Source organism: Ostrea edulis, chromosome 7 (assembly GCF_947568905.1).
Source record: "Ostrea edulis chromosome 7, xbOstEdul1.1, whole genome shotgun sequence".
NCBI lineage: Eukaryota > Metazoa > Mollusca > Bivalvia > Ostreida > Ostreidae > Ostrea > Ostrea edulis.
This window is the reverse complement of record NC_079170.1, coordinates 42,216,974-42,231,846: the sequence shown is the minus strand read 5'-3', so window position 1 is coordinate 42,231,846 and position 14,873 is coordinate 42,216,974. Positions and strand designations below refer to the sequence as shown.

The 14,873-nt window shown below is 36.3% G+C and overlaps 1 protein-coding gene and 1 pseudogene across 1 annotated transcript; one reads left to right on the top strand and one right to left on the bottom strand.

The window, feature by feature from the left end:
* Window positions 1–585: 585 nt before the first annotated feature.
* LOC125654912 (uncharacterized) lies at window positions 586–4,238 on the bottom strand. Its single transcript, XM_048885018.2, has 3 exons — window positions 3,995–4,238; window positions 3,443–3,667; window positions 586–886 (listed from the first exon to the last, which is right to left on the bottom strand). Exons 1-3 carry the CDS (start codon window positions 4,071–4,073, stop codon window positions 672–674), a joined length of 519 nt encoding a protein of 172 aa, XP_048740975.2. The 5' UTR covers window positions 4,074–4,238; the 3' UTR covers window positions 586–671.
* A 4,637-nt stretch (window positions 4,239–8,875) lies between these two features.
* Window positions 8,876–13,044, top strand: LOC130048150 (uncharacterized; annotated as a pseudogene).
* Window positions 13,045–14,873: the final 1,829 nt, after the last annotated feature.

The following is a 14,873-nucleotide window of genomic DNA, read 5'->3' as shown; positions in this document are numbered from 1 at the left end:
CAAAAATTGAACTATTGCTCTCTTCAATTGAATTAATGATATCATTAATTTATTTGATGCGTGCAATGAATATTCTGGAGAGAGCAACTATCTAATAAGAAATATCTTCAATTCAACATGTCCGTAATTGAAGTAATGATCTCTTTTTAATTAAATTGTTGCTTTCTTTACAAGAATTGATGCTTACATTACTTCCGTATATAAAATCGTTGTAAATAATTAAAGATATTTTCAGTTGAATTAAAGAGATCATCAAGTCATTTTCACCGAGCTTCAAGTTAAATTTTGCTAGGCATAGTTCCACTACATTGATGCGCGCATTAAATCAATTATTACTCTCATCAAACGAATTAATGTGCGCATCAAATCAATTATTGCTCTCATCAACTAAATTGACGCGCGCACTGATTGAATTAATGGGCTGCAATAATTGAATCGATGATGGCAATTGATTTGATGCGCGCATCAATTAAACTATTGCGCGCAATGATGGGATTGATGAGATCTTCAAATAATTAAAGATATCTTCAGTTATTTGCCTTTATGTTAATTTGGCTCTCCATAAAACGAATGTAACCCATTCGAATCATCACAAGAGAATCTTTATTGTGCAATATACTGGTACAATGTACGTATGTTGACTACACCTTGGATTTAGTACAGTGTGTTGTTTACACATTGACGGCCCAGACCTTTACCTCGGCTAGATGAAGATAATTGCCAGTGCCCTTGACAATTTGGATTTTGACGTATCTTGCCCTTTTCAGTGTCGGACAGCGTATTGCGATGCGCTGCTTGTTTACCCCTGGTCCCGTGAAATGTCCACACAGTTCCATGGTGTTCAGCGATGGTCCAACCCGTATATTTGCGTCATGGAAGCGGTATGCTAAACGTAATTATGAGAAATATTTGTCAAATATTTTTAGAGCAGAGTGTCATATCTGTGGGTTATCCCGTCGTGTATACATCAAAGGAGAATATCGTTTATTTTGTCCGGGTGTTGCTATAACGTGGAATGGAAAGTTAGTCGTTTGAGACGATGGGATTACTCTCTACCTTCTTTTATCAATTGCCCCCCTCCCCCACCGCTTCCTATTCCCCATCTTCAGTAATGTTTGGCTTATTTTTCACATCTGGTAATGGGGCCTCCGTGGCCGAGTTGTTAGAGCATCGCGCTCAAAATCACACGGCCTCTCACCTCTGGTCGTGTTATCGGTTATGCGATAGTTAGTTAAAAGTATCACTAGTGCCAAGGTCTATGAAATCTTGATCTGCATATCTAAGCTAAATTCTAATATTTAGCAACAGTATAAAACAAGATGTGTTCATAAAACTTTTAAAATGCCCTCGAAAGCGCCTATACTAACGAAAGGCTTTACATTATATAATATCTGTAACATTAACACGATAAGACAAATTTGGACCTATTCTAAAGTAAAAACCTTAAGGTTGCAAAATTCATAATTTTGGTACATCCTCTCCTGCTTTTCCTAGATAAGCAGTTAGTTTTTATACCGTAACAGCAAACAGAAAGAAGGTTGAGATAGTAATAACTGTAATGATTTTGACCCCACCCTAGAAACAAAACAGAACCTCTTCCCCAGCGATCATAAAATTTACAACTTTTGTAGAGGCTTTCTTACGCAACAGTCCCATTGGGGATCCGGGTTAGAATAGGTCCTCAGTACCCCTTGCTTGTCGTAATTGGCGACTTAAATGGGGCGGTCCTTCGGAAGAGACCGCAAAAACCGACACCCCGTGTCACAGCAGGTGTGGCACGATAAAGATCCCTTCCTGCTCAAAGGCCATTTAAGTGCCGAGCATAGGCCTAAATTTTGCAGCCCTTCACCGGCAATGGTGACGTCTCCATATGAGTGAATGATTCTCAAGCGGGACGTTAAACGATATTCAATCAATCAATCTTACTATACGTCACTATGCATTTAGTTTTTCTTATACATTTGCGGTTGTGGAGATGGCGATTTTTGAAAATTGGGCAGTTTTTGCCCCGCCCCTAAGGTCCCAGCGATACAAGAGTCCTGAAATCTACAATTTATGTCCCCCTTGTGCCAATGATTCTTCATATCAAATTCGAAAAAAATCGGATTGGTCATAAAGTTACTCTAAATAAAGTGCAAATTTGACTTGGATTTTTTTTTTTTACAAACTTTTGTCCCAGTATAGTTCAGAGATTCTTTTTGTAATATGGTTTCTGCAGTACTATTTATTGTGTGCTGTGTTTTGAGTACTGTTTTTGTTTCCTGGTTTTTGAATAGTGTTTATTTTTACAGGTTTTGGTGTACTGTTGCTGTTTTCTGAGTGTTGTTTATTGTGTGCTGGTTTTGAGTACTATTTATTTTGTGCTGGTTGCTAGTATTTTGGAAATTAAGATGGTGGGGACTCTTGGAAGACATTTTCATTATTATACATGTACGTTATTGAGTAAAAAATGGCAGAGAAGAAAAAGGAGGAACCAAAATACGGCCAAAGAGATTGATTATTGATTGAGCTATACGAAGAAGAAATGGATTTATGGAACGTTTCATCTTCTAATCTGTTCAGTAATCCATTCTTACAAAATTAAAGAAAAAATTCATGTGGGTCTTCGAACAACTTTTTATGCATGTTGATTTTGTATTCTCTATTCCTATTGATATTCAAATGGTAGACAGTTGTCAATATTAGGACATAAACGGGTAAAATATATTATTGACAGGGCCGTAAATTAACCTTCAATTTGGAGGAGGCAGGAAATTAGACGCTGAGCACATTTTGTGCACACTGAACACGTTTCGTGCAAAATCCTTGATTCTAGGGCCTTCTAAGATGTTACTTGACCAACTCATTCTAAAAGAAAGATTTGGAATGCTTTTTAAGGGAGGTATCATGTTCTTAGTTATTGGAAACAACATAAATTCTAATGGACTTTAAATTTTAATTCTTTTTGGCTCAAAAGTTGGAGGAGGCAGCTGCCTCCTCCGCCTCCATGTAATTTACGGCCCTGATTGAATTTAAATGGAGGGATTTCTTACAGGGTAAATGAAACAATGGAGCCAGATGTGACTTCCAGCCAATTCCAAATTAGTGACAGTCCATTGGTGAATCAAATTTATCACATCATGTACAGCTGTACATAACATAGTGCTTACGTGCTTTTGAAATTGTATATGTGCAAAAAAAAAAGAAAAATGCGCTCAGTGGGCGGTGTAGCGGTGGCGGATCTCGGCATTTTGAAACATTTGAGTCAAAATTAGCCGGAAACGAGGACCCGAAAGAAGGTCTATGCTCAAACACTAACTTTCCGCCAGAGTGCGTTTGCAGACAAACCTTGCGGAGACGCAGATGATTATGGGTAGTATGCCTCAAACACACGTAATATAACGTTGAACATAAATTACGAAATAGTTTTAAAATTGGGATATTAAAAAAAGGATCAACATACCGCAACATTGCACCTTTTCGTCAACGTTGTAAATTTCAACTTCAAATACATAGAACTGTTTCCCAAGGTCTATCAGGAGCCAGGGTTTTGTTTCTACTCTGGTGTGAGAGTAATCTGATAACAATCCATTGGTGACAGCCGCTGCGTGGTATTGTGTGGTGTAGGTGGAGCTCTGTTTTGCCATTTTACCGTAAGCAGCGTTGAAGATTCTCTTGTTGTCCACTTCTTTGTTATTAGAAAACAGAAAGAAAATTATCTGTACGTAGTGTGCTATAGTTGTAAATTCATACTAATATCAGAAATGTCAAATGACTCTACAAAACAAACACAAGTTGTGAATCTAGAAATTATCAGAGAGGGAGGTGGGGTGGGAATTGCGATCCAAAATATATGTTTTTTACACAAAAGTAAGGAAAGTTACAGATTTCAAAATTGCAAAGTGTGTGTGAAGTGGGGAGGGGATGTAACACGCACGCACCCCCCCCCCCCCCACACACACACAAGATCCGCCATTAAACAGACATACTCAACTTGCTGAAAAATCTTTCTTACCAGTATTCATAGGTAATTTTTGTACATTCGTCAAGATTTCCTTCAGAATCCGCACGTTGTTAGTGCTATTGCACTGCATGAAAATGTTTATCACTGGTCGGTTGCACACGAAGGAAGAACTTGTCCTCGAATTTAGTAAACATAAAGACAAAAAAAAGTAAATACTGAAAACTCATTTTCTTGTTTATTGGGATACTCCGAATTGATATACATGTGTGTATATATATATATATCATTGCGTAATGTCATGTAGTTGTAAACAGCTGGCGGAGACGTGCATTAACGATCAAGTAGGCTATGCAAAATGAAAACCGAGTAATATCTTGGAAAAACCCAATTCGTATAATTATTTAATCATTATGAACAGAAAAGATATCGGTAATTTCAAAGCATGATTATCTCGAAATTACGAGAAAAGATCTCAAACTTACGTATTATTTTTCTCGAAAGTACGAGATTTTTTTTTAATGGAAAAGACCCAGCTATGTAGGTTGGTTGTATATAGTTTAAGGGACCGGTCAATATTTATTGGGGGGTTGGGACCGGTGCAAAATGCAATAGGACACATATTTATTTTGACTTACATACTGATAGGACTCCAACTTTTTTTTTAATTTTCAACACTGATAGGACAGCTATTTTTTTATTTTTGCAAAATCGGGTTATACAGCTTTATTTCATGTCTAAGTTGAATATAGTAGAGACAATTTGCAATAAAATATTGGACCTTTGAACATTTTAGTATTAAAACATGTAATTCAAAATCACAAAAGAAGTATTCAGCTGTGAATAAAATTGTAAAAATTACATGTAAGTTTTGCATGGAGTATGGATTTCAATCATAGAAAAATGGTATATCATAATGATATTGGTCATAAATTGAAAGATACAGACCAGAATTTATATGGAGCGCCAAATTAACATAAACTCAAATAATTGAAGATATCTTCAATTATTTGAAGATATCATCAATTCAATTATTGCTCTCTTTAATTGAATTAATGCGCGCATTAAATCAATTATTGCTCTCATCAAATGAATTAATGCGCGCTTCAATTCAATTATTGCTCTCATCAATTGAATTAATGCGCGCATCAATTGAATTAATGAGAGCAATAATTGATTTAATGCGCGCATTAATTCAATTATTGCTCTCTTCAATTCAATTGATGCGCGCATTAATTCAATTAATGAGAGCAATAATAGATTTGATGCGCGCATTAATTCAATTATTGCTCTCTTCAATTCATTTGATGAGAGCATCAATTTAGTAGAAATATTGCTCGCAATAAATAATTTAGAGCTCGGTTTAAATAATTTGATGATCTCTTTAATTCAATTGAAGATATCGTTAAATCATTTACAATGCTTTTGTATAAGGAATTAATGCGTGCATCAATTCTTTTAAAGAGAGCAACAATTCAATTAAAGATATCATTAATTCAATTGTGGATATGTTGAATTGAAGATATCTTTAATTATATAGTTGCTCTCTCTAAAAGAATTATTGCTCTCTTCAAATGAATTAAAGATATCATTAATTCAATTGAAGAGAGCAATAATTGAATTAATGCGCGCATTAAATCAATTATTGCTCTCATCAAATGAATTAATGCGCGCATCAATTCAATCATTGCTCTCATCAATTGATTTAATGCGCGCATTATATCAATTATTGCTCTCTTCAATTGAATTGTAGCGCGCATCAATTCAATTGTTGATATCATTAATTCATTTGAAGAGATCATTAATTCAATTAAAGCGCGCATCAAATCAGCTGAAGAATTAATGCTCTCATCAATTCAATTAATGCGCGCAATAATTCAGAATTGAAGATATCATTAATCATTTGAAGAGATCTTTAATTCAATTGTTGCGCGCATCAAATGAATTGATGATATCTTCAAATAATTGAAGATATCTTCAATTATTTGAGTTTATGTTAATTTGGCGCTCCATAAATTTAAAGCTGTATGGTCCGAATTACAACATTTTTTCCCATCTCGTAAAAACGTTATTAAATCATCGCACGTATGTAGTTATGAGGCTGTATGACATGTCATACATTATTTCACCTGTTTTAACCAAAATTATTTAATTCTAAATCGATGTTTACAAACAACCGCGTCACTCTGCCATTTCAAGTGACAGTCACGTGACCAGTTCAAACTTTCAGATCATCGGTGGTCTTATCTGTGTAAAGCTGTGTATTTTGTTATGTTGACAGTACCGTACCATAAGTTTAATAGAAATAAAAATATAAAATATTTCTCAGTAATTCGTTGTTTTACGCTCTTTCAGCCTTAAAACTAGACAGAACTTTGCGTCTGAGTTAATACATCATATTGGGATTCCCCTGACGCGCGTGGGGCTATTTATAGACGTCTAACACTGTATAATTTATGCGTTATCCGGAACACCTTGGGTCTTTCACCGAATACACCGTGCTTTGGGTGAAAGGCCCGAGGTTTTACGGGTGATTTATATATGTACAACACTATAAGGTATCACACCGGTAATTATTTTCACTATATATTACTATAGAGGAAAAAAATTCATTAAAAATCAGTTTACAGAATTGATGCCGAATAACGCAGTCAGAAACGTTCTATGTTACCTATCTCGTCTGCCGACACCAGAAAAACACCACCCTACGCGGCATTTTCGAAAATAAATTACCCGCAAACAAGACTACCCTCAAATCCACGTGTTTTTCACATGTGTGTAAACAGCCGGAGTACACCTCAGGAAGTAGCCTCAGCTACCAACAGCAAATAGTTCCTTTGTATTCACTTGGTTATTTCTACAAATTACACAAAATTTCCTAATCAGGGGTGCAAAAATTAAGAGAAAAGAAGAAGAGGAAATGAGAAAAATCGCGCAAGGAAAAAAAATATTTCTTTAAATATATGGAACTACAATTGACTAAGTTCATTTTGATTGGACAATTACCGGTGTGATACCTATATTTACTTTCTAAATGATATTCTCACTGTTTTCTTTTACATGCAGATGTTTTCAAACATGTAATTAAGGGAAAGTTGATAACTTTGTAAAGTAATTAATCTGCTTTAAAGTAATTATGTACAAATATAATACATGGACATCGGGTCATACAGCTTTAAATAATTAGGCAATTTCCACACACCAAATTCACAATGAAGATTCTTGGTGATCGTCTTAAAACACACTTAGTAAGATATTTGAAGAAGAACCAACGTATAACGATTAGTCGGCGAATATCAATATCGGACATCGCGGGACATACGTCCCAGACTACATTTACACCCACCCCTAAAGAATAAGTAGGCAATTTCCATACACCAAATTCACAATGAAGATTCTTGGTGATCGTCTTAAAACACACTTAGTAAGATATTTAAAGAAAATCCAATGTATAACGATTAATCGGCGGACATCGCGGGACATATGTCCCGAACTACATTTACACCCACCCCCTAGTCCTAAAGTTGCGAATAGTAACGGGAATGTATATGAAAACATGCATTCAGCTACCCTAACAAGAGAATTTATTTTACCAGTGCGATATTACGAACTGTGTTAATGTGAACTTTAAATCTATTTAAGCAGAACTAGTATGTATGTATATATTGATATGTGTATGTGTCGATCTAGAACGGGTCAATCTCACCATAATTATTCAGTGTTTTCGTTAGGAACCGGCCGCCGGCCGAATTGACCGCCTCAGACAACTAAGTTGCCAATTCAAATCGTGTTTGAAAAAAAAAAATTATTGCATCTTTTTTTTTTTTAACTCGAAGTTAATTATTATTCTCATCGAAATAACCAGTACTTATTAGTTAAAAATAGACTGTGTTTACTAGTTAAATATAGACGGTGCATATCACTTCCTCGTTGTTGAAAGCGGTACGTATCGCGGATTTTCATTGGTTGCGAATATCGTGTATAATCTATGAAGGATTTTCATTGGCTGTAAATTCCGAGTCGATGTTGCGTTTTGAATGAACGGGAATCTTCCCAAATGTACCACACTGACCCACAACACTGATAAAAAACTTAAAAGATGAACGTGAAGAACTGGTGATGAAAAGAACAGTTAAAGAATATTTTCAAATCCAAAGTAAGCAAACGAAGCGATCTAAAGGTTAAAAATAAAACATATTTTAAACCTCAGGATGGGCCAGGATACAGGATTTTGCGTTCCTGATTTTCAAAATTTAATTGATCATGATTCATTTTTATTTGAAAACAAACTTTTTGTTATAGATCTGAATTTGAATGCTGACGACTGAATGTCATATTTTATGCACTTTGCTGAAATACCTGAAAAAAAGATATATAATTTCACATATTTTAAACAATAAATTTACCCTCAGAATGCGCCAGAATGCAGGATTTTGCGTCCTGATTTTCAAAATTTTCCCCAGACCCCCCCCCAAATTTTTTGGGCCTCCTCAAATCCTTTATACGCCTCTTCAATGAAAAGGAAGTGAAAACCCTGCCATATGCAGATATTTAAAGCACGGAACTACACTGAACGTCGAACTATCACGGAGGCCATGTTGGATTTACAGGTGAGACAAAATGATATACACACATTACAGTGTCACTAAAGTGTTATAACTGTATAAGTTATGCGCCTGAATAATGAAATCAAATATCTTATTCAAACTGAAAAATGACATTATAAGATAACTTTGTTTACACCCATCATCATAATTTCTTGAATTTTAGAATTCGGGGGGAGGGATATGATGCTGTAAGGGGTAGGTTTGTAATTATGTATACTTATATTTCTAATGAAAAAATAACGATCTTGGTGTAATTCGTGCGTGTAAATTGTGTTTACCCGTTACATGAAGTATGTTTATTGAAACTTGCATCTAATTCATTTATTCATGTATATAAAGTTTATTTCATGTCAAACAATTGAAACTGAACTTAATACTAATGTTGATTTATTTTATCGACAGTGGGAAGTATTCTTGTGACCCAGAAAGCAAAAATGTACCCCCGGCTTTTTAATTTCCACCTACCAATCTAGGAATAATGAGTTCAGAAGATTGCCTCCTAAAGTCCGAGTTATATTACCAAGTTTCTCTCCTCAGAAAATACACACAGAACAGCTCCGTGAAATGTTTGGTTCTCTGTCACCATTATCCATTAACACAGAAGAACATGGCGACACAATGAAGTCACCAGAAGCTGTATTGTCTCATCCAGTCAAACCAATGAAGTCACCAGAAGCTGTATCGTCTCCTCCAGTCAAACCAATGAAGTCACCAGAAGCTGTATTATCTCCTCCAGTCAAACCAATGAAGTCACCAGAAGCTGTATCGTCTCCTCCAGTCAAACCAATGAAGTCACCAGAAGCTGTATCGTCTCCTCCAGTCAAACCAATAGAGTCACCAGAAGCTGTATCATCTCCTTTAACAGTCAAATCACTGCTTAATAAACCGCGACTCATCGCCACCATAGACACTGGGTATGCATGCCGACTACGTAGTGTTAGATGTCTGGTGAAGAAGAAGTCTGGACATGTGGGGAAAATATAACCATGAAGCTCCTCAACCTCCAGGGTGAACAACTGAAATCAATAACAGTCCAGTCAGGGGACAGACCAGTGGACATAGCAGTGACACGGGACGGAGATGTTGTTTATACTGACTATCATTTTAAAACTGTAAACCTAGTGAAGTATAGACAGATACAAGTCGTGATCACACTACAGGAGTGGACACCTTTCCATATCTGCACTACCTCCTCCGATGATCTCCTAGTTACAATGCTCAGTCTTGATGAAATACAATCCAAAGTTGTGCATTATTCTGGCTCCACAGAGACACAAACCATTCAGTTTGATGATCAGGGTCGTCCTCTCTATTCATCAGGTTATTATAAATACATCACTGAGAATAGAAACCTGGATATCTGTGTGGCTGACGCAAAAGCTAATGCAGTAGTGGTGGTCAATCAGTCAGGTCAACGCCGATTTAGATACACTGGTCACTCCAAGAAACCATTTAATCCACGTGGCATCACTACAGACAGCCAGAGTCACATCCTGACAGCAGACGTTGACAATTACCATATCCACATCCTAGATCAGGACGGACAGTACCTCCGTTACATTAAGAACTGTCATTTACGAGCTCCATTTGGTATATGTACGGACATCAGAGACAACCTCTTTGTGGTTGAGTTAGACACTGCAAAAGTAAAGAAAATTCAATATCTATCAACACAGTGTTAATTACACATTTCAACACGGTGTTCAACACAATATTGATTAGAGCTGTGTGTTGTTGCGTAACGGAGACATGGTTAGATGACAGTGATCCTATTAATGGTGTTGTGAGATCTGATCTGAATATGACAGATTACAAATTCATTGACATACCCCGACAGCTAAGACTAGGCGGAGGAACGCCATTATGTACAGAAACACACTCAATGTAAAACCTCTTAATCTTGGAGAAAAACAATCATTTGAATATGCGATATATGAATTAGAATTCCAATCAACATCAATTCATATTCTCATCCTATATCGTTAACCCTACTCTACAAAGCACCTAGTGACAACAACCGTATTTTTTTTTTTTTAGGAATTCGCCCCTTTTCTGCACTGTGTGAGGTCATGGGTTTAATTCAACTTTTTACCTGTCAATCCGGAAATACACTAGATCGTATCATGGTATGGATCTATGACAGTATATCCTATTCTGAACCACCCGAAAATTTTCAAATTGGTGACCATGCTATCATTCACATGTATTCATCACTGCCCAAACCTAAAATGACCAGGGAAACTAAAACTGTCAGGAAAATCACATACATCAATCCAGTGGATTTCGTAAACGATCTCATGGAATTTTAATGCCAAAATTAGCAATCGAAACGATTCTGGGGTTTTGGCTATGTTCTACAACACTGAACTTCGAAATATTCTGGACAAGCATGCCCCTGAAATCAAAAAAGTTATAACATTTCCATCAACGACCATGTCAACATCTATGATAAATGGTCATACAGGAAACATCTCCGATACAACAAGTCTATTCTTATAAATTCTACTATTGTTGAATGCAGTCAATATACATTAAAATTGTACGACCTTGTGTTCGGAGTATTAGACAGAGTTGAAGATAACCTCATGTAATCGAACATTAGCGACGAATAATTGACAAATTAATTTAGTTCCTCCTCCATGGAAAAGATAGTTACCGTTCGCAATACCTTGGCTGAGAATAACAAATTCAACCCTAACCTTGGAGCTAAATGCTCCGACCGGTTTACAAGCTTTGACTCAGTTTCGGAATCCGATGTCCTTTAAGTGATCATGAGGGCAAAGCTAATTAACTGCCCTACAGATCCAATTCCATCGAAATTGGTAAAAACAATAAGCCGAAGTGTTGTTACCAACTATAACTACAATTGTCAACAATTCGCTAATATCTTATGTATTTGCACAGGAATGGAAAATAGCAATCATTCGATCATTTATATTGAAAAAGAATGGTTTGGAAACAATATACATGTACATATAAGAACTATCGTTCAGTCAGGAATCTACACTTCATTTCGAAAATAGTCGAAAAATGTGCTCTTGTCCAGTCCTGGAATCATGTAAACTATTACCCGACTACCAAAGTGCCTACAGGAAAGGGTTTAGTACAGAAACGGCTCCTCTTAAAGACGTACTGTGGAAAATGGAAAAACAGCGGGTAACAGCTTTAGTCGCGTTAGATCAACAGGGGATGCTTACTCCTCCTAGGTACCTGATCCCACCTCTGGTGTGTCCAACTATCTATTTAGTATTGCTTGTAGGAGTTATGAGATGATCACTGTTCGTTATCTTCACCTTGCATCTGCAAGCCGCTTTCGATACCGGTGACCACAGCATACTCAAAGAAGTTCTGCATACCATATTTGGGGTGTCCAATGTGGCACTTAAATGGTTCCAAACATGTCTTTCGTTACGGATGGCTACATCAACCCGTCAAAATCACAACCTCTACATCAAGATTTCTCAGTGCCGCAGGACACGCATAAAAAATTAATCAAAGGAACCGGCGTATCACTCCTTGGGTATGCTGACGACCATTCTGCGTATGATAGTTTTAATCCTAAAAACATAACAGACGAATCATATGTCATACAAAATCTGGAGGCAGTTCTAGTGGATGTCAACGACTGAATAAACCTAAACAGACTCAAACTTAATCCAAGTCAAACTGAATGTGGTTTGTTTGGAAGTCAGCAGATGTTATCTTTGTCTTCTATCACATCAACATACGTAGTTGGGGGAAATGTACCTAAATCAATTTGCATAAAATTCCTTGGATGATACCTGGATAAATTAAAAAAAAAAATAAGTGAAATATGCAGGACCATTTCGTTGAATATGTTGAAAATGGAATTTTTTTCTGAATTACTTAACCGCAGATTCGTGCAAACAGTTAATGCAATCTTTGGTGACCAGTCATCTTGATTACGATAATAAAGTGCTATACGGCCTACCAAAGTGTACTATCAAAGGACAGCAATTGCTTCAAAATCGTGCTGCAAAACTTGTTCTCAAATGGAAATCTACGGATAATTCTAGAGAAGCCCTAAAGATTTTGCATTGGTTACCAGTTTCTTTTCGAATCAAATTTAAAATCGCTTGTATTGTTTTTAAGTGTCTCAATAATGGTGACAGTCCTTCATATCTCAGAGAAATGCTAAGCGTCAGAAAATCAACATACAACATCGGCTCTGTTAATATTGAAGTCAACACACTCAATGTTCATGTCATTAAACGCAAAACGCTCCCATCTAGATCATTCGCCATATCAGGACCTAATGTATGGAATCAACTGCCACAAAATGTAGGAATAATAAGTGAATACAACAAGTTCAAAAGCCAGCTTAAAGCATTTTATTTCATTTGTGCCTTTAATTAACTGTTCAATGTCAATTTCACTCTATTTTTAATATTTTTTAACTTTTGTTTTACTTGTATAATATTGTTTTATTTAATGTAAAGTGCCTTTGATTGCATTATTTTGTAAAATTGTGCGCTTTATAAATGTTCATAATAATTACAACTATTAAACAATGTTAATTACATCTACACAAACTGTCAATTACATGTCTAAGCACGGTGTTAATTATTGCTGGGTGTTAATTACAACAGAGGGTGTTCTGTAAAACTAGCCCTACCTATAGACACCGTTTGTGTGAACATTATTCTGTCTTTTGATTATATCTTTTAATATCTGTAGAGTAAAGAATCTCTCAGATATATGGTGTCCGGATAGGGCCATTTGCAAAAGCGTGACTGCGCGTTAGTCACAACACGCCAACAAGGTGCGAAGGTGCGTTGCATGTTGGCATGACGGCGTGTTATGACTAACGCGCAGTCACCAGTTTGCAAATGGCCCTATCCAGACACCATAGATCTTACATTATTTAATAGCACGACGAAAATTTTAGAAAGAAACTCATGGGCCACAATGAGCACCTGAGTCACCTTCGTCGTGCTGTTTTTCGGAAGATTTTGGTAAGAGTTTTTACCCTCTTTATTTCCATAATTTTTTTCTAACCCACCCTAGCCCCATGGGGTCATGACTTGGCTAACCTTGAATCCACACAACGTAGCAATTCCTACATATCTTCTGAAGTATTCCTATTTTAGCCTAACCCTAGCCCCAGGGGACATGATTTGATCAAATATGAATATACAATACCGTACATTGGAATGCATGCATATTGATATGACTAGGCTAATGAATCTTGAGAATAAGATTTTAAATATTTATTTCAATTATTCTAATCAATTTATATTTTTATCAACCCTACCACCCAGAACTATACCTCAGATAAACTTGATTGAACATGCACTACCTCAGGATGATTGCATGTTTCAAATTACTACCCCATACATATACCACCGCACGTAAAACTTTGAATTTGTATTGTGACCCAATCTTAACCTCGGGTTAATTCACAGAAACACGAATCCGCATTACCCAAGGATGCTTGCATATTAATACGACTATTGCTGGTCCTCCTGCTCATGATAATTAGATTTTTCAACATTTTCCCCTTTATGTTCTCATCTAAAAACCCATATATATCCTTATTGACACTCACCCCTCCTATCCGGATGGAGAGGTGGGGGTCATGATTTCAACAAACTTTATTTTGCACTATGTGAGTATGTTTACATAACGATATGTCTAATCATAGCTTTGACACTTTTGAGATTATTCAAAAACTGTTCCCTATATAACATAGATCCTTATCAAAGATTCACTTTTCCCCAGGGGAATTGATTTCAACAAATCTGCACTACCTGACGGTGTTTGCCGTTTAACATGACTAATCATAGCCTAGCTGTTCATGAAAACAATTTTTAGATTTTTTTTCTATATTGATACTATTAATCATGGTTCTGTTGCTCTTGAGAAAACATCTTGAAGTTTTCCCTATAATATTCACACAAAATAAAACTTTATTCCCCATTTGAGCCCCCCCCCCCTCCCCCACTAATATTTGATACACTCGCTTGCATATGTACGTTGCATAAGTTAGGAATAGTAACTTACACTCAATGCGCTGGCAGACGTTGAAAAGTGTATACATGCTCAAAAATTCGGTTCGCATTTAGTGTACGAAAACTCAGTTCAAGTACCCCCCCCCCCTTGCTCATAGACACATCTAAGGTGGAACGTGATAGAGACCTTTGAGGAAGTTACGAGATTATATACTTAAATTATAAAACAAATATGTAGACGGATTTCTTCATGAAATTACGTTCAAAATGTGATTTTAAAATGTTCCCTTCAATATTTATCATAACCGACCCATACAATGGTCCACGAAGCAAATATGTCAAATCAATAAATGT

Excerpts from the sequence above, each read along its gene's own strand:
- LOC125654912 (XM_048885018.2), bottom strand. The coding sequence starts at position 4,073 with ATGCAGTGCAATAGCACTAACAACGTGCGGATTCTGAAGGAAATCTTG. Across the intron at positions 3,668-3,994 it reads AAAATTACCTATGAATACTG|AAGTGGACAACAAGAGAATC; the intron begins GTAAGAAAGATT and ends CTAATAACAAAG. Across the intron at positions 887-3,442 it reads CGAAAAGGTGCAATGTTGCG|CATACCGCTTCCATGACGCA; the intron begins GTATGTTGATCC and ends AATTACGTTTAG.